Consider the following 21,543-nt stretch of genomic DNA (forward strand, 5'->3'; position numbering starts at 1 on the left):
CAACACAGGTTGATTATCAGCCTGTAAATCTTTCTGATATGCCTGATGGCGAGCAGGAGACTTTCCTGGTCAGCCATACTGCATAAGGCAATGGCAAAGCACTGCAATATTTTCCCACATAATCATAAAGTCCATGGTACCTCAAGGAGGAGGAAGCACATAACAAATACAAGTAACAAAATGCTGCCCACTTTAAGGCATCGCCACATATCACACTCTCAAATGATATACAGTAGTCATGGCTGCAGCTTAGCATGAAATACATCTACAAAAATCTATTATTTTACAAGATCTATGCATAGCTACTTAAAGAATCTAATCAAAATTTGTGACAAAAAATGACAAATTATTAACAAATATGGAGAAAATAAATGCACACTGATGATAACAGTACCAGCAATCAAAATAGCTGTAGTTTTGTGATACAAATACTACAAGGCCCTTTTCAAGGTGGTGAGACTCAGTCCAAGGATATTCGCACTTCTTCGGGCATCATGTTTTGCAATGTCGGTGCATAGCTCTCCAACTTTCATGGTCTTTGATTACAGCCAACATCTTGGTGTTGTTCTCAAATCTTGTACCTGTTCTGCTTCTTAAGCTATCGGTATATTTCCTCATTTTCCTCCTTCTTGCTCTGCTCCCCTCAATTTCACCAGTTGCAACCAGGTGTTCTAGTTTCTGTCTCCTAAGTATGTGCCCAAGGGATTGTAATTGAAATTAAGTCTGGAACTAAGCATCAGACCCTCAGTTTAACTTGTCAGTGACTAGTGAGGTGTTGCAGTTTCCCCTGAGATGCTTAATATCTGCTCTTGAAGGTAAATTCAATGCTGGAATGACCTGTCCCCTGAACCAATGATGGCAATCAACTCAGAAAGCTACCAAAATATCTAGGTTGCAGTCCAAGCTCTACTGATAGTTATTGCAACAGAATAACAATCCAGTCTCCTCTTACTAGTTGTTGTCCCTGAATAGCCGTTTAATTCTATAGCTACAGTTACTGCCCCTGAAAAGCAAACCGGTTCTGAGTTGCTAGTTATATACCCTGAATATCAATCAAATACTGTATTGCTAGAGATCGCAAATAGCATTTTATCTTTATTGCTAGTTATTACCCCTAATTAGCAATGTGGTATTATTGCTCGATTGCTACAGTTATTTCTGCTGAATATCACTCCCACCCTATCACCACAGTTGTTTCCAGTTTCCTGTTTTTAACATCTGGATTGTACTAGACAATTCTTCTGCTGGTTACTTGGCCACGAACAAAGATTGTGTTGGTAATGGTTTCAAGATCAATAGACTTGGCTCTCTGGAGGATACACTGCATTCATTAGTTACATAAAGAATTTAAAAGATATTTTTTAGTACTGTTTAAGCGACATAATATGTTAGATGCTAATTTTAGAACTAATATGAATAAACAATTTGTTAAAGTGCCCCACTTACAGACTTGTGTTGCTCTCATGATTTAGGTTAAATTACTTAACAATTAAACTGTTTCTTATATGCTTTATTCATATAAGTTTTGATTTCAAGTTTTCCTTCTAAAGTTATTCACATGCATGTCTGGACAGGTATATCTTTGCAGGCACTAGTCTGCTATGATGTAGTCAGCATTAGTGGGCACTAGATTGTCCTAACTTAGCAAGTATATGGAGGTACTAGATCATCCTGAGTGAGCATGAATATGTAGATGCTAGACTCCTGACAAACCATGTATATGCAGGTGCTAATGTGCCCATGTATAGTTTTGATGTACACCGTCGATGCGACATATAAATGTGTAAGCACTGAATCATATACCCATTGCCAAGCTGCAAGAGCTTTTCACTGCAAGTCATCTCTTGAATTTGGTTAAATTTGTTTGGAAGATTGGTTGGGCTACCAGATATTTCTGTTATGACTTAAATAAAGATTGAATTTGGAAATATTTCATAACCTTTTTAATGGCTAGACTGATTAAAAGGAGACTAATTATGTGAAACCTCAGCATTTGCAATCTTACAAGAGCCATTTCTATGTTCACACATCACCAAACAGAGAATTCTACTGTCAGAAAATGTCCTGTACCAATAATATATATTTGTAGGAAAATCTAATTCTCCCATCTTTAGTCCATCAACTAACTCCATCTCTCATTTTCAGAATGCCCTCCTTTGGGTCTCGAGTCCCATGAAGTTGCTGATGAACAATTAACAGCATCTTCCTTTCTGCGACATGGACTTGGCCCTCAGCGTATTCGACTTAACATGCAGGTGAGGGGTCTCTGGTTTGTGGCACACATCCACTTTAACACACAATCATAATTCCTTTCTATTGCCATTAAAGGTTGTATGTTTTTTATTTTCCTCCAAAAACTAACACTGCAGCATAACATATAAGAAACAAGGTGACATAGTAGTTACAGCAAAGCATCGTGCATCCTGAGGCTTGAGAGCAGATCCAGACACTGCTAATCATCAACAGTTCAACTTTTCAACCAAACTCACCCGTAAGCCCAGCAAACCTAATAAAATCAGTATTATGCACATCAATTGAGCAATGGGCAGAATTACAGAACAAGGATAACATTCACCAAAGCCACCTGTCCAACCATCCTTCATCTCACAACATTCAATTAACATCCTCATTGTTGCTCTGAGGCTTTCACACTGCGTTGGGCCAGAGAGTGCTCACAGAGACCGTAAACACAAAGTTAGACAACTTCCCATCCAAGCTGGAAAATATCATAGCTGTACATTCAGTGCAAGTTTATCAATCATGGGGACTGCAAGGGCCATGTGCCAGCTCCCACGTAGAGGACTTGAAGTAGAAATATAAGAACAAAGCTCTTGCACCTGAGATTCAGCATTATCCTGTATCCTACCAGTTTCACACATGCTGACATTATTGTTGTTTCACAATAATTGGAGCTGAAATTGAATATTCGTAGGGATGTAAAACAGGTGGCATTATCCGTAATCATCAGTATAGTCACTGTTGCAATGTAGGAAGTACAGCAGCCAATGTGTGCACAGCAGGCTTCCATAAACAGCAATGCAATAATGAAGAAATAATCTGTTTTAACGACATTAATTGAAGAATAAATATTGGCCAGAACACCAGGCATAAGTTCCCCACCACATTCTTCTTTGATACAGTGCCAGCATCTTTTACATTTGTGGGGAAAGGGGTCTTGGTTTAAAGCCTCATCTAAAAGACAGCACTTCCAACAGTGCATCAGTGAAGTGGCAACCTAGTCTCTGGATTGGGATTTGACTCAGAGGTGAGAATGCTAACCCCTCAGCCACATTTGCCCCTAATTTACGTCTTTCAACATCATTCTTTCATATTCCATAATCTGCTGTTGTGTTTCGTATATAGCCTCCATTTATTCTCGGCTGGGGACAGTGACAGCAGTGCAGTCTAGAAGTGATAAATCCCAGTACAAAATAGTTTACATAAAGGGACTGGAATGTTATTTTTGCCTTCTGAATGCAGATGATGTCATCATTATCACATCTCCAACCAACTACTGATATGTATTCTAGATATAAGTATTTTTAACTCTCTGGCATAGTTTTAATCCAGAACATTCTTTCCAGCAATCAAGCTGATGTCAACAGAGTACAGTAAATTATCTCTAAAACTTCAGGAACACTGTACCAAAACGATTCAACAGTAGAGAACACAGAACAAAGAAAAGTACAGCACAGGAACAGGCCCTTCGGCCCTCCAAGCCTGCGCCGATCATATTGCCCGTCAACTAAAACATTTTGTTCTTCCGGGGTCCGTATCCCTCTATTCCCATCCTATTCATGTATTTGTCAAGCTGCCTCTTAAACACCACTATTGCACCTGCTTCCACCATCTCCTCTGGCAGCAAATTCCAGACACTTACTACCCTCTGCGTAAAAAACTTGCCCTGCACATCTCCTCTATAGTTTTCTCCTCTCACCTTAAATCTATGTCCCCTAGTAATTGACTCTTCCACCCTGGGAAAAAGCTTCTGACTATCTATTCTGTCCATGTCACTCATAATTTTGTAAACTTCTATCAAGTCGCCCCTCAATCTCTGTCGGTCTAGTGAGAACAATCCGAGTTTCTCCAACCTCTCCTCATAATAACCTCCAGACCAGGCAGCATCCTGGTAAACCTCCTCTGCACCCTCTCCAATGCCTCCGTATCCTTCTGGTAATGTGGCGACCAGAATTGCACGCAATATTCCAAGTGTGGCCTAACCAAGGTTCTATACAGCTGCACCATGACTTCCCAGCTTTTATACTCAATACCCCTGCCAATGAAGGCAAGCGTGCCATATGCCTTCCTGACTACCTTATCCACCTGTGTTGCCACTCTCAGTGACCTGTGGATCTGTACAACCAGATCCCTCTGCCCATCAATGCACTTAAGGGTTCTGCCATTTACTGTATAATTCCTGCCTGTATTAGATCTTCCAAAATGCATTAACTCACATTTGTCCGGATTAAACTCCATCTGCCATTTCTCCGCCCAAGTCTCCAACTGATCTTATATCCAGTTGTATCCTTTGACAAACCTCTTCACTATATGCAACTCCTCCAACCTTAGTGTCGTCTGCAAACTTATTAATTAGCCCAGTTACATTTTCCTCCAAATCATTTATGTATACTACAAACAGCAAAGGTCCCAGCACTGATCCCTGTGGAACTCCACTAGTCACAGCTCTCCATTCAGAAAAGCACCCTTCTACTGCTACCCTCTGTCCTCTATGACCAAGCCAATTCTATATCCATCTTGCCAGCTCACCTCTGATCTCATGCGACTTTACCTTCTGTACCAGTCTTCCATGAGGGACCTTGTCAAAGGCCTTACTGAAATCCATGTATATAACATCCACTGCCCTTCCATCATCGATCATCTTTGTCACTTCCTCGAAAAACTCGATCAAGTTAGTGAGACACGACCTCCACTTCACAAAACCATGCTGCCTCTCACTAATACGCCCATTTGCTTCCAGATGGTAGTAAATCCTGTCACGAAGAATCTTCTCCAATAATTTCCCTACCACTGAGGTAAGGCTCATCGGCCTGTAATTTCCTGGATTATCCCTGCTACCCTTCTTAAACAATGGAACAACATTGGCCATTCTCCAGTCCTCTGGGACCTCACCCGTAGCCAGTGAGTATACAAAGATTTCTGTCAAGGCCCCAGCAATCTCCTCCCTTGCCTCCTTCAGTACTCTGGGGTAGATCCCATCTGGCCCTGGGGACTTATCCACCTTAATATTCTTCAAGACGCCTAACACCTCTTTTTTGATCTCAACATGATCCAGGCTTTCTACAAACTCTTCCCTAGACAAATCGACCGCTAAATCCTTCTCTTTCGTGAATACTGATGAGAAGTATTCATTTAGTATCTCTCCCATTTCTTCTGGCTCCACACACAGATTCCCACCTCTGTCCTTGAGTGGGCCTACCCTTTCCCTGGCTACCCTCTTGCTTTTTACATATGTATAAAAGGCCTTGGGATTTTCCTTAATCCTGGTTGCCAGTGACTTTTCATGACCCCTTTTAGCCCTCCTGACTCCTTGCTTAAGTTTCTTCCTACTTTCTTTATATTCTCCATGGGCTTCATCTGTTCCCAGCCTTCTAGCCCTTACGAATGCTTCTTTTCTTTTTGACTAATCTCACAATATCCTTCGTTATGCAAGGTTCCTGAAAATTGCCATGCTTATCCTTCATCCTAGCAGGAACATGCCGGTCCTGAATTCTTATCAACCGACATTTGAAAGCCCCCCCACATGTCAGTTGTTGATTTGCCCTCAAACATCCGTCTCCAGTCTAGATTCCTCAGTTCCTGCCTAATATTGTTATAATTTGCCTTCCTCCAAATAAGCACCTTAACCCGAGGACTCCTGTTATCCTTATCCACCAGTACCTTGAAACTTACTGAATTAGGGTCACTTTTCCCGAAATGCTCCCCTACTGAAACTTCAACCACCTGGCCGGGTTCATTCCCTAATACCAGGTCCAGTATTGCCCCTTCCCTAGTTGGACTATCTACATATTGTCTCAGGAAGCCCTCCTGGATGCACCTTACAAATTCTGCACCATCCAAACCCCTAGCACTAAGTGATTCCCAGTCATTTTGGGAAAGTTAAAATCACCCACCACAGCAATCCTATTGCTTTTACATCTTTCCAAAATCTGCCTACAAAACTGTTCCTCAATCTCCCGCCGGCAGTTGGGAGGCCTACAGTAAACCCCCAACATTGTGACTGCACCCTTCCTATTCCGGAGCTCTATCCATACTGCCTCGCTGCATGAGCCCACCGAGGTGTCCTCCTGTCGTACAGCTGTGATATTCCCCTTAACCAGCAGTGCAACTCTCCCACCTCTTCTACATCCCTCTCTATCCTGCCTGAAGCATCTAAATACTGGAACGTATTTACAATGGAATACTGAATCTGCCAATCCTGTCCATCCTTCAACCAAGTCTCTGTATTAGAAATAACATCATAAACCCTGGAAATTTACAGCACATCAGGAAGGCTGCTCCAACACCCATTACCTTCCCTATTTAACTGCAATGCATTAGGCTACCTGCAAGCAACCTTGGGAGGGACGGGTTATCAATTTCATGATGTAATTGCTCAACTACAGTAGTAGTAACATAGTTGAAACAACTGTTGGCCATGGGTTTCCTGGAACTTGCTAGTGAAAGCAAAGCAAAAACACAGAAGCAATTTAGGGGGCTGAAGACATGACAGGGAAATATGCTAATAGTACTGAAATTTCAGCTGCTTATTGCCTGACTGTGCGAAAGGCTTTGTTCACAGTATTTGTGCTGAGTGGTAACTTTCAAAACTCCAGAGGTTACTTTTACAACTTTAAAAGCGTGGACATCTGATCTGTACTTTGGAGCTCTGATGTGTCAGATCTATATGGGTACTGCTTATGCTGTTTACTCTGAACCTCAGATCAGGAACAAGGTGACCAGCAGCGCAACATCACCAGATGGAGCACCTACAAAGGGACCAGTGCCAACAGGAGTAGGAGCAGCAATAGCCTGCTCCTCGCGGACTTGCTCCCCCCACAGCAAGAGAGGAGATGAGCAGAAGTGCAGCTTTCAGGAAGCCATACACACAATACAAGGTGTACAGACAGAGGATAAACTTCCTTGAAGTGCTGGAACACCAATGTCTCAGGAGGCTCAGGTCTCAGGTCAGGGAGTGGCTGACATTTGCAGCATGCTGAAGCAAGGCCTGTTGTCACTGAATCTTGTAGCCAAACTTTACCAGTGGCTGTCAAAGTTACCACCTCCCTCAATTTCTTTGCCTCTGATTCCTTTTCAGTTTATGCCAAAAACATGTGCAGGATCTTGCAGTCGGCATTCTACAAATGCATTCGGTTTGTTTCCCACCATTGAAGCCAGTCAGGGTGAGTGGGTGGATGCTTAAGTTGTGGCTCTATCTGGCCTCTCACAGGTGCAGAGCATCATCAATTGCATGCATGTGGCATCTGAGGTACCTCCAGATCACCCAGGAGTATTTGTCAATGACAAGGGCTTCCATTCCATCAATATACATAAAGATGTTTATGCAGGTGTGCAAAAGTCTTGGGCAGCAGCTCTGATGCTTTCTTCCTGTAACAGATCATCCTCCTGAATTGCTTTGCACCTTGAAGCAGACTTACTGGTTGGCTCCTTGCAGACAAGGGATACCCACTTAAAACATGGCTGATGACACACATAAGGAATCTGACCAGTGAGGTTTAGGAGTAACAATGAAAGCCACATGATAACCAGAAGTGTCACAGAGCGGGCCATTGGCTGAACATGTGCTTTAGGTGCCTGAGACAAAGCTGAAGGTGTTCTTTAGCATGGACCAGCCAGGGTCTCCGTAGTGTGCTGAACAGTACACAATAATGAAGCTTGGACCTGCAGGAAGAAGGTGGCACAGAGAACTAAGACTCTTCACAGTCCTGAGGAGGTGTGTTATGGTCAAACCACCATCAGATACACACATTGCTGCTTGACTCACTATTATAAGGTTCACTTAGGTTCCACCAGTCCATCCATGTGACAGCAACAAGCAAAACTCATTGTCCGTCCCCTTCGCTTCAACACAACCAAGCTCCCCATTGTTCAGCGCCAATTCTTGTTTACCGTTCATCATGAGTAAAAGCCACTTCCACCACCATCCCTCTCATGGCCTACCCATTCTTCCCTGCTGTCAATGGGTCAGTTATACTCCATTGACAAATAAATAATCTCAAAGGCCTGTAATATCACCCCACTCATGGTTGAGATGGACTCCTCCAAACATTCTACAAGACTGCAACTGGGATGCCTGTCAAGAAATGGCTCATTTTATGCTTCTGCTCCAGAAATATCACCTTCATCAACAGCTTTCTAGGGTTCAACACCCACATCCAGCTCAGTAGAATTTGTAACATCTTGCATTCTTCAACATGACTGTTGTTCCTGTCTCCAGCATCTGCCCTTGCTCATTTGTGATATGTGAGTCACCAGGTGAAAACTCAACTATCTTACTTAATCGTCTGACTGAAGTGTAAGCATCTTAGCTGATGCATTGCCTGCAGGAGTCCTGTGGTGATACACCCTCAGGTTGAGTCACCTCCTATGAGAAGTCATCATTTTCCTTGTGCACCAACTTCTACTTGCTTGAAGGCTCTATGGGTGATTAAAGATATGAATTAGAATTCAAGGTCAGTCTTAAATGATCATTGTACACATATGTCCACTTGCTGATGCACGAAGTCAGTTTGAGTGAGTGTTGTGTGCCATGTGCCTGTCTGATATTTACTTCTGTCATCAGGTAACTGGGAGGCCTCATTTCCTATGGCCAAGCATGCCAAAAGACTCCATTGATGTCTAGCACTCTTCATCTGCAGATATCAATTGTGAGATGGCTGGGAGTTCACCTCTGGATCTCCGCATCTCTCTCATGTTCTTTGCTCTCTTCTGCAAGGCAGGAAAGATAAGACCTACAAATAAGTATAACGGCTGTTAAGTGAATTTGTTGAATGGATGAATATAGAGCATTTGTTGAGGTGCCTATGAGAGAGAGGCATGATATTACATAAAGATGTGAGTGTCACTGGTGGATGGACAGGTGGGGATGTGAGCAACTGCATAGTCAGAGAGAAATGGGTGCACTTGCAGGGTAAGTTGGTGTGAGCAGTGATGTGCTTGTGTAGGTTTGAGAAAGTAGTTAGGAGGATATAATTGAATGTGCCACTGCACTCAACTTTCCTGCTCTGCTTAGGTCTTTAAATTGCTTTCATCATTGAATCCATGAGGATGGCACCACAGTCCTGCTGCTCTGATAGCTCCAGCTGAATCTTCTTGGCACTGGTAGACTTCTTCCTCCCATCAGTAGGGCACAGTATCTCCCTGCAGACCATTACAGCCCCCAGCATCACATTCAATGAAGCATCACAAAACAAGTTGCAGCCTTTTAATATGTGTACTCCATGCTGTCAATTTGTTGTGTTCTGCTCCCAACTTCAAAATCCATCAAATTTAATGTTTGCAGCATCCCTTAAAATACTGGAGTTGAAATCAACTCGTGGGTCATAAGCATGCCTGCTTGAGCTCATTAATTGAGAATCCTGCAAATACCACTGTAATACAGTGGCTGGGTTAAAAAAACACTGACTTCTGCACTTAGCTCTAGGTTTCCCACCTAGTATTGGACATCTCACTCCCCGCACGTCAGGTACTTAAATTTGAACCCAATGTCACCAAGGTATCATAGCACTATCTACAACATCTGAACCTTATTAAAATTTCTGCCAAGGTACTTTGCCAGACAACAAAATCAATTTAATAGACACGAATGAGAGAAAATGACAGAAAACAGTAGAGGACAGATTTTCCTTTATGGGCGGAAGTCACACCTGCATTAATTGAATATGCTTGAATATATTCAAGGCTGACTTAGGCAGGTTTTTACTGACAAGGGAGTCAAGGGTTATGGAGGGGTGGGCAGGAAAGTGGAGTTAAGGCCACAATCAGATCAGCCATGATCTTATTGAATGGTGGAGCAGGCTTGAGGGGTTGAATGGCCTACTCCTGCTCCTATCTCTTACATTCTTATATATGAGTAAATATTATTCGGGGCATGGTCACAATCACAATTCATTGAACCTCCACAAACGCATGACATAAGGCATTATAATACAGTGACAGGGCTGGGAAATCTGATGGCTTTATTTTCAAGCCAGTTTGGCACATGTCAACAACAAACCACTTGTCGTATTGAGCTGTCAAAAAAACACATGTATTTTATTCCAAGTAGATATCTTGAGCATAAGATCACCAGAAACCTCCTTTGTCCTAGCCCATTATGTGGCCACAGCATAAGAAAACTGAACTCTAACTTTTCCTACCAATTCCTGATCAGCTCAGGAGTGACAAAACAGAATTGAAGGATAAAAATTTCCTCTCCCAACTGTAACACCATTGACTTGATACATCCATCTTAGTGGATCTTAGCTACTTAAAAATAAAAATTCCAAGGCGAATGTGAGAAACAAACTAATCACCGTCAGGGGAATGCTAAGAAAGAGGCATTTCCTATAATCCAGGCATCCATTGAAACACATAACTGTCTAAGGAAGAGACATATAGCATTCCCTAATATACCAGGGTAATTTGATCCAGCACAGTCTGAATTATTACACACCCCTGACTGTAACAATCTCAATCAAATGAAAGAGCGGCATGCCCCTGGGGCCTGATAATCTACATCCCAGAATTCTTAAGGAAGTGGCCCTAGAAATAGTGGATGCATTGGTGGTCATCTTCCTATAGAGTTCTATAGTCTCTGGAACAGTTCCTACAGATTGGAGGGTAGCTAATGTAACCCCACTATTTAAAAAGGGAGGCAGAGAGAAAACAGGGAATTATAGACCAGTCAGCCTGACGTCGGTAGTGGGGAAAATTCTAGAGTCCATTATAAAACATTTAATAGCTGAGCACATGGAAAACAGTGGCAGAATCGGACAGAGTCAGCATGGATTAATGAAAGGGAAATCAAGCTTGACAAATCTACTGGAATTTTTCGAGGATGTAACTAGTAGAGTTGATGAGGGGGAGCCAGTGGATGTGGTTTATTTGGACTTTCAGAAGGCTTTTGACAAAGTCCTGCATAAGAGATTGGCATGTAAAATTAAAGTGCATGGGATTGGGGGTACTGTATTGAGATGGATAGAAAACTGGTTGGCAGACAGGAAACAAAGAGAGGAATAAACGGGTCTTTTTCCAAATGGTAGGCAGTGACTAGTGGGGTACCGCAGGGATCGGTGCTGGGACCCCAGCTATTCACAATATATATTAATGATTTAGATGAAGGAATTAAATGTAATACCTCCAAATTTGCAGATGACACAAAGCTGGGTGGGAGGGTGAGCTGTGAGGAGGATGCAGAGATGCTTCAGTGTGATTTGGACAAGCTGAGTGAGTGGGCAAATGTATGGCAGATGCAGTATAATGTGGATAAATGTGAGGTTATCCATTTAGGTAGCAAAAACAGGAAGGCAGATTATTATCTGAATGGCTATAAATTGAGAGAGTGGAATATGCAATGAGACCTGGGTGTTCTTGTACGCCAGTTGCTGAAGGTAAGCATGCAGATGCAGCAGGCGGTAAAGAAGGCAAATAGTATGTTGGCCTTCATAGCCAGAGGAATTGAGTACAGGAACAGGGATGTCTTGCTGCAATTGTACAGGGCCTTGGTGAGATCCCACCTGGAATATTGTGTGCAGTTTTGTTCTCCTGATCTGAGGAAGAATGTACTTGCTATAGAGGGAGTGCAGCGAAGGTTTACCCAACTGATTCTTGGGATGCTGGGACTGACATATGAGGAGACATTGAGTCGATTAGGATTATATTCACTGGAGTTCAGAAGATTGAGGGGAGATCTTATAAAAACGTATAAAGTTCTAACAGGACTAGACAGGATAGATACAGGAAGGATGTTCCCGTTAGTGGGGAAGTCCAGAGCCAGGGGTCACTGTCTGAGGATATGAGGTGGACCATTTGGGACTGAGATGAGGAGAAATTTCTTCACCCAGACAGTGGTGAGCCTGTGGAATTCGTTACCACAGAAAGTAGCTGAGACCAAAACATTGTATGTTTTCAAGAAGGAGTTAGATATAGCTCTTGGGGCAAAAGGGATCAAAAGATATGGGGAGAAAGCGGGAGCAGGCTATTGAGTTGGATGATCAGCCATGATCATAATGAATGGCGGAGCAGGCTCTAAGGGCTGATTGGCCTACTCCTGCTCCTAGTTTCTGTGTTTCTATGCTTATGCTGGTTTCATTACTTTCATCATAGCTGTGCTCTTTGAATATCAGAGAACAATCTCAATGATTTTTGTGTGACTCATTGTGGATCAGCTGGTTGTGTTCAGAGTTGTCAAAAGCAACCTGACCTTTTGTAATAATAAACTATGTTACACAACTATGAGAAAGTACTCTATGAGAAAATAATTTATCCTTATAAGGACAAATCTCATGAACTTATCCAACAGCCTTTAATTTCAGCAAACGCTTGTCGCTGATATCTAGCATAAAATTAATTAATTCCAGCAAACTCACTGAATGCTGAAATCCACATCCGTTGAGGATGAGTGAGAAGTTTGTGTCGGGCCAGTTCTGGACATTTTGCTTCAAAATTTTCACATGCTGCACATGAATAGAACCATGGAATTATAAAGAGGTAGAAAAACTGCCTAGAATATGAACTAGCCTCCGTGAAGATATATACAAAGGGTGGGATTTTCTGGCCCCACCAATCATCAGGATTGTCCGGTCCCACTGAAAGTCAATAGACTTCTGGCTAGGCCGCTGCAACCCCGTGGTGGGTCCCGCCACAACAGGGTGTTCAAGATTATGAGGGGCATGGACAGGGTGGATAGAGAGCAGCTGTTCCCCTTAGTTGAAGGGTCAGTCACAAGGGGGGCATAAGTTCAAGGTGAGGGCTAGGAGGTTTAGGGGGGGATGTGAGGAAAAACTTTTTTACCCAGAGGGTCGTGGTGGTCTGGAATGCACTGCCTAGGAGGGTGGTGGAGGCGGGTTGCCTCACATCCTTTAAAAAGTACCTGGATGAGCACTTGGCACGTCATAACATTCAAGGTTATGGGCCAAGTGTTGGTAAATGGGATTAGGTAGGTAGGTCAGGTGTTTCTCATGTGTCGGTGCAGACTCAACAGGCCGAAGGGCCTCTTCTGCACTGTGATTCTGAGGGCCGGAAAATCCCAGCCTAAGTATTTGTTTAATGGCTGCCATTTCTTTATTCCTCGTTTTAATTTTACCTGTCTCTAGCTCTAATGAGCCCATATTTACTTTTATAATTTCTTCCTATTATCATGAGGCTATGCCTTTTTATTTTTGAAAATATGATTTTTTTAACTTGCAACTGACTTGAAATTTTGTAATTTGAACTGAGACAGAGCAAGCTACTTAAAAATAAAAATTCCAAGGTGAAGGTGAGAAACAAACGAATCACTGTCAGGGGAGGGGTAAGAAAGAGACATTTCCTATAACCCAGGTATCCATCGAAACACGCAACTGTCTAAGGAAGAGACATTAAAAGTGCAAGGTACTGGATATTGAAACAATGACTGCCACAGACAGGTACACCCAAAACCTCTTGGAAATAGACAATTGGTGAAGTATTTTCAGACAAGGCTGCCCACGCAGCCACCTCAAGAGTGACTACAAATGACACAAGTGGTGTTAAGAAAGTCTTCAGCAGTGGAAACAGGCTGAAGGCTGTTCTCTCTCACACTCTCTCTTTTGGAATAAGAATGTCGCCCGGTTCGAGAAGCCAACTCTACTAGAAACCTACCAGCAAACTGAGATCTCGTAATAATTGTAACACCTACATCTGACTGCATCCAAGAAACCAGCTAACTCAAATCGGCAGCAGTGTTTAAAATCTATACCTCAAGGATCAACCAAAGGACACTTAACCGTATATTCTTTCACCTTTTTATGGGATTCTAACTCCCCTTATTTCTGATATGTGTTTGTGTGTGTGTGTTTGTGTGTGGGCCCAAATGACAGCATGAGGGCCAAATGCTTGATGTGTTTTAATTATTTTTCTCAGGTATGGTGGTTAATAAATTTGCTCTTTCTTTGACTCAAGAAAACCTTGTTTAATTGGCTCCTCATTGCTCACAGCATAAATAGTTAAATATATGCTGATTTGGAAAAGGCATATACTTGTGAAAAAGCAACTTAAACCTTTATTGTTACCAACCAAGGAGGTTGAATAGAGGAGAGCCAGGTCACCTCTTCTTACCTGGTCGTAACATGATTTACATACCTTTAGAAATGCTTACAATGTGTTTTTATGAATGTTGTTAGTCTACTCTCACATTATCTTTTCCCTTTCCTTATCAATTTCTTGGTCATCCTTTAGTGAAATCTAAAATCCTTCCAATCCACAATGAAATTGCTTCTGACATTTCCCAGGCAGGTGCTGAGGATGAGGACGAAGAGGATTATTTTGATGGGGCCTGGTGTGCTCATACAGAGGACCAGTCACAGTGGATTGAAGTGGATGCCAGAAAACTGATTGAATTCAGTGGAGTGATCACCCAGGGCCGGGATTCACTGATGCAGTATGTTGATGAACCACTCCTCCTGTTTTCTGATGACTAAGTTTATCGTCTCATTGTCTATCCTTCAGCTCTAATGATTGTTGCATTTTTGTATCGCTGAAACAAAATGATTCTGGGTATGAGACAAACAATTTTACAGGAACATGTTTTCTAAATTATGTAAGTATTGACAAGAAAATTGCTGGTGGAGAGTCACGCTGAAAAACTTAATTTTAAGAGATTGTTAATCTGACAGTTCAAGGTAGTTTCCAAATCTTCAGAAAGTACTAGTATGAAGGAACTAAGCAGTAGTTGTAAAGATATTTGGGATCACCTTTCTTAGGAATAGAATTGGCAAATCTCCAAGAAAAAGTAAAGGTGTAATAGAGAGTGATGAGAACATCTAGTCCAGAGCTGAGTTTGGAGGCATGTATCTTGAGGAAAATAGGAAGGATAGATACCATGAAGAGGACAGGACTTTGATAATCCATCACCTTTTAAAGTTTTGATCTATCCTTGCTTGTCAGTATGGTTTTAGGCACAGCCATTCTATTGGTGACCTTGTTTGTACTATGTACCTTTGCTCTAATAGTTTGGCAGTAGTCACATTAACATCCTACAATTTCAAACAAATTACTAGTATTTGAGCTTTCATCTAAGCTCTATTCAAGGCTATCCAGTTTCTGTCAAATCACATACTCTATATGATGGCTGATAGTTCACCATCTATGAGTTCCTTCAGGACTCTGTCTTCACTCCTCCTCTTATTCACATCAGATCACTCACTCATCATCCAGTCCTGTATGACCTTGTGTTTATGATTTCATTTTTCATTAGTTTCCTTTCAATTTTAAGGCCTCAAAGCTCAAAACCAATGCAATGGCTGAATCATATGTAATTGATGTAAATTGTCTTCTAAAGAACAATTGCATTTTTATGTTTTTAATACTTTAAACACAGTTTTTTCATACCCTTCGCAAGTCTAACCATCAATTAGCACATTATAATTTTGATTGTGCTTCCCTGTGACATCTCCCACCGAGAAGGACGACAGCAGCAATATCACGGTAGAACCATCACCTCTGAATTCCTCTCAAGTCATACACCATCTAATTATTGCCACTGGGTCAATATCTATAAATTTCTCCCAAACACTATTGTAGGTGCACCTATCAGTACATGGATTGCAGTGGTTGCTAAAAAAAAGAGCATTACCACATTCTCAGGGGAGTGACATTTGGCATAAATGAAGCTTTGACAATATTGCTCACACCCTGAAAACAAAATGAATGTAATTTTCCAATTGTTGACATTTGTGGCCTCACTACCTCTCCTGATCTCAAATGGGATTGCTAATTGCCAACGTTTGGTTTACTCTTTTGTGCCAAATACTTCTTTTCCACTCAATAATTCTTAACTTAGGTGCAAGTCAGTCCAAAGCTCCAGTAGTTGAAGAGGTTCTTAACATCTCTCTTTCAATGCTGCTACAGCAAAGCGTTGTCGTCGAATAGACATTTTTTTTCGTTCCAGCTTCCAATCCCTCTTTCCTCAATGCAACTTGTCAGTTTCTATTTCATCAATAAAATTATAGCCATGACTCCAAAATTTTCTCTGCTGTTCCTAAGCTCGAAACATGTATGTTCAGTTTTCCTACAGTTTCCTCCTTTCTGTATTCCCAAAGCTAAACTCATCAGAATGTCTCCTAAACTCCTTCTTTCATCAGGTCATCAAAGTTATGACTCTTACATTTCTCTTTCTTGACAATCTTCAGACTTCTAAAACCCAAGTTTAGCATTAACTAATCACTACATCCTGATTAATTCATCTTCCTTTCAACCTAGATTATTTCTTGTGTTTTTGACCTTTTTTATTTATCCTCGTTTCCTAAGTAGTGAAACATATGCTTCATCTTTCATTGTCAATTGTGTGTTCTTCAAAAATACCTGACAGTGAAATCATGCTAAACCAAATTCGTGCCATCATTCCTTATTAAGAATTTGAAAATCAGTGATCACACAAATCTCTTTGGAACTAACAACCAAATCTCTTTATTGACAGCAATGACTGGGTGAACTCATTCTATGTGCAGTTCAGCAATGACAGCCGTACATGGATGACGTACACAGATGGATATTATGATTGGGTATGTGTCTCAAAACTGATAGACATAACTGAAAATGCATCACACAGTGACAGATGTGACTGGGTACATAATCACACACTCATTGAGATGAACAGATACATATCACATACAATGACCAATGTGATTAAGTACGTTTCGAGCATGCTGAATGGGCATCACACAACAATGAACAGCAGTTACTGGATATATTCAATGCATGGGTATCACCTGTTAACAGATCTTACGAGCTATGCATCAAGTAAGTTGACAGCCATGACTGACTGTGTATCCAGAAGTTGAAAGATAATAATTATGTTCCACATCAATAAGGACTATGATTGGGTGTGTGCCATAGAAGATGACAGATATAATAAGTTAATTATCACACAAGATAACTTTAAGACTGACTCCTTGACATGTGTGGTTGGTTCATGGATGAATTTTACATCTAGATATTTTTCCTATTGCTGGAACATACATGACAAGAAACTGCTACAACAGTTCATGTGGCTTTAAATAATATATAAAACAAGTTTACAGGACTCACCAAAGATCTTGCTGAATGTGGAACAAAGCCATATTGAGATCTAGAGAATTCCAGGTTCAATCTCCAATCGGGGCAGGCAGGGCAAGAAATTGAGAACAGACAGGATCAGATTTATCAGTCCTGCACAGTCACAAACCATATTGCCTCACAAATGAAAATAGAAAAATAGCACAAGTACCTGACCCCAGGTCTAATAGAGTTTCTGACTGGAATAATCTGTGCCTGGATATATCAGTCGAAGCCCCTGGGCACATGTGTGTTCATGGGTGCCTAGCAGACCTAAGACCGGAATGCTGACAGATCCTGAAGGATGCAGATATCTGTATAAGTGATATTTCCTCACAGCATTATCAATAAAAAGAAAGAATATTTAGAATACAATAGTTATGGCAGTTAACAGGGAGCTTACTGATGCTTTCCCATTTCTGCAGCTATTTTATGGGAATGTGGATACTGAAACACCCATTCTGAATGAATTCCCAGAAACGGTTGTTGCTCGCTACATCCGAATTAATCCACAAAGCTGGAATGGAAGTCTGTGCATGAGAATGGAGGTGCTTGGCTGTCCAGTGTCAGGTAATAACTTGCTATTACGCAAAGAGCAAAACCTGTCCATCTACAATGTCATGTTTGCACTTCAGCATTTGGATACAAGTGATGCATGTATGTGTTTTGCCTGTGTACTATAGGAAATACATACTGTGTGTGAGCATTAACTGTGTGTCCTATGTACTATACACAATATATATGTTGTGTTGTAAAACGCATAATGATAAACGTGTCAATGTTTATTCTCTACCCTGTACATGTCACCTACATAGTCCAGTGTCAGCATCTGTTAATATGTAAGTCCACTGTTGTTCTATTATAACACATTGGCCATTGTACATTTGCTTTTAAAGTAAGATCTTATCCTTCAAACAGTTCTAACCCAGAGGCTGCAATGCCAGTTTGGATCCTCAAAATTATCTCATCTTCATTTCCACAGGAAGCTAGATAAGCACATGAGGGAGAAAGGATCGGAATAGTATACTGATAGGTTTAGATGAATTAGGGGAGGAGGCTCAAGTGGAGCATAAACACCACATAAAGAAGATGGGCCAACTGGTTTGTTTCTATGCTTTAGACCGGATGTTGATGTCTCTGTTTCAGTAGCCTCTTGGGGAAAGCATTCCATGTGAAGACACTTCTTGTAATCTCCCACTTGTTTATTCCAATGGTAATTTTCACCTATCCACATTAGCAATTCGTCAACCAACAAAACAATGTTTCATTATTTTGCCTCTCGGTATCTTCCTGAATTTTGTAAACGGGGTATACTGATCAACTGATCACGACTCTCATACAAAACTTAAAACCGTAAAACTTGCTATGCCTCTCTCACAGCCTCCAATCAATATGAACCCAATGAACTGACTTTAGAGGATGGTCTCGACTTCAGACATCACAACTACAAGGATATGCGGCAGGTATGGCCAGACCAATGTGTATCAGGTTTTGGGCACGTAAAGTCATATTCCAGTTCACTGGGAGCAAAAGCTCATTTGCAACAGTGAACCTTGGTTTTCACGGGAAATATCTTCAACACAACATGCAATTTCGCATTAATATGCATTATACATATTTGTTCACTTTTTAAATTGTCTATATTCTCTATTTACTTCTTACTTTTCTCCTCAGTTTCCTGCACTCCACTAATTTGGTATTGCCAGCAAATGTTGACAATAACCCCTCAATGTCTATGCCTAAATTTTTGGGAGTAATGATATTGGACAGTGTGTAGGCTCCATTATAGAATAACATGATTGCTCACTGCATGCACAGGTCAAGCAATGCCAGTGATTAGAAGAATGCTATGTTAATTATTTTTTCTAAAAGAGCAGGATAAATATCTATATAATGAACTAGGGTTAGAATTATAGAGTAGATTGAGTTGGTCAAGTAGCCTTGTGGTACAAGATGAGCAACCACAGCCAAGGAAATATTATCCATGTAATGCAGCATCCCAGTGTAATATTACATCGTTATCTTCTGCTTTTTCCTTGATAGTTTTCCACAGTCACAGGACATTTAACAGCATGTTATCTTCTCAAGGGTTTACCCTGTCGATTCTTTACTCGATAATGCAGTCAAATAATCAGATATCAGAGACAGTACAAATCAGTTTGATGGAAAAGTGGGCAAAATTACGAACTTTCGTTCCATTCATTCAATCTCTAACTTTCACACTGACCTATGCCTTATGAGTATATAAGTATTTCATTTTGACAAGTGAAAAAATTTAACACTTTAATTATCTCTCAGCTGATGAAGGTTGTGAATGAGCAGTGCCCAAATATTACCAGGATTTATAACATTGGAAAAAGTTCTCAAGGACTGAAGATCTATGCCATGGAGTTGTCAGATAACCCAGGAGAGCATGAACCTGGTAATATTCCTCTGTGTGTCTCTGTTATACTCTTCCAAATCCAAATTAAGGTAATAAATCCCATTAATTTCTGCATGTTGCAGGAACTGTTTAAGGGCAATTTAATCATTGTTGGTGTCTACTTCTACCCTCAGATAACAGTGATTAATGTCGCAGTTAGTGATTTTCACTGTCTTGGTTGAACTCAGCTCCCAGGCTGACCAGTGAGGGTTTTTAAGCCCTTTTTCACAAACATTGAACCAAATTTTAAAAGAAACTTTGAAAATCTATTTATATCTTCATTGTAAGTTTCCCAACATTAATTGCTAGTATTCTGTTAATCTGTCATTCCATGTCTCTTCTCCACCACACCAGATTTGATAACTCATTGACTGGGTCTTTGTGGTGGGTTTGTTAGCTCCAGATCTTAGCCCTCTTTATTTCTGGTTTTGGTCATCATCAGTAGGTTAGTTTACAAGGATGACGAGAGGAAAACCATATCTTAATCCTGTTTATCCTAGGCGAATTTGTGCCCATTTCTTAGGTTCCTAAAATATGGCTAGCTGTTTTTCGAAGTACATTGTGTACATTCACTCATAACACATTTTTGTTGTGTCATTTTTTTATTCCAAAATTATATTAGCATTTTAGAGCCTTCCAGCTGCTCGCCATTTTCTTATATGGGAGCTAAATATCTTTACTATTGTTTAATTTCTTGGAAAAAAGTGTCATGTCCTTTTCACGATACTGACCATTTCCTTACTCCCTCGGGTTACAAGTGATGCACCTTGTGAAAAAGTTGAAATGTGCGAGTAGTGGGCAAGGACCAAGTTAGACTTGACTGTGATGAGCATGATATTAAAAGTGCCTCCAACAATTGACTGTTCGATTCACATATAAAAAGTAGCCATTAGGAGGATCTGTCGATTCTGTTGAAACTACAGTCAAGCATAAATTATCACCACAATCAGAGGAGGAATGAAAATAAAGTCATCCAATTAATTTGTGACTAAAATTATTTTGGCTGCAATCATTACCTCTGAGATTAGTTACAATTTTAACACTGTCTTCATGCTTACACCTAATTGTGATAAACTGATGTTTTGCAGGGGAACCTGAATTTCATTACACGGCTGGGATGCATGGGAATGAAGTTTTAGGCCGGGAGTTACTACTGCTACTAATGCAATTCCTGTGTAAGGAATACACCTATGGAAACCCCCGGATCACACGTATAATCGATAGCACAAGAATACATCTTGTACCCTCTCTCAATCCAGATGGTTACGAACTGGCTTATGAAATAGTGAGCACCTGATTGGAAATACAGTCCAAGAGTCTTTAACGAGTCAGCAGGCTCAAAATGCGGAGTCAGAAAATGTACTATTGGTTTATTAAATGTGTATTGGTCAACATCTTCTGAAATGTTTCCATGACAGTGAACGCTAGCCTTGTTGGAAATGAGTCTCAATGTAAATTGATAACATGCTAGTTTCATCTTTCATGCATAGTGTCATCAGCATTGTTATCAGTATCCTTTCACATATGTAGTCATGTACACTTGCTAAAGTGAAAATTAGCTTGGTGAAATGGACATTTTGCCTCTTTAAACTGAATAATGATGTCACAGCTCTTGGTCTGGCATGGTCTAAAATAAAAACGTTGTAGAACTTCCCAGTCTTAAGTGTAGCTTAAGAAAGGGTTGGTGTGATATTTCCATTCCTTTTTGAGTAAGTTCTAAACTTAACATAAATTTGTTGCAGTTTTAATGAGACCAGATTGGCAGTATCCAAATTGCGAATAAAAAGACATCATTTTGGTGCAAAACCAAGTTGTTGGTCTCAAAGATTGGAAGAAATCGCAAGGAAGAA

General features: G+C 40.8%; 1 protein-coding gene across 1 annotated transcript in view; it reads left to right on the forward strand.

The window, feature by feature from the left end:
- Positions 1-21,543, forward strand: part of aebp1b (AE binding protein 1b) — a 67,591-nt gene that overhangs the window by 35,858 nt on the left and 10,190 nt on the right. The window contains exons 9-15 of the mRNA XM_041209461.1: positions 2,146-2,255; positions 14,469-14,617; positions 16,655-16,739; positions 17,697-17,841; positions 18,652-18,734; positions 19,570-19,693; positions 20,782-20,978. Of these exons, the coding sequence (XP_041065395.1) occupies positions 2,146-2,255; positions 14,469-14,617; positions 16,655-16,739; positions 17,697-17,841; positions 18,652-18,734; positions 19,570-19,693; positions 20,782-20,978 (893 nt within the window). The remainder of the gene's footprint in view (positions 1-2,145; positions 2,256-14,468; positions 14,618-16,654; positions 16,740-17,696; positions 17,842-18,651; positions 18,735-19,569; positions 19,694-20,781; positions 20,979-21,543) is intronic.

The sequence above is a fragment of the Carcharodon carcharias genome, chromosome 17, assembly GCF_017639515.1.
Source record: "Carcharodon carcharias isolate sCarCar2 chromosome 17, sCarCar2.pri, whole genome shotgun sequence".
Taxonomy (NCBI): domain Eukaryota; kingdom Metazoa; phylum Chordata; class Chondrichthyes; order Lamniformes; family Lamnidae; genus Carcharodon; species Carcharodon carcharias.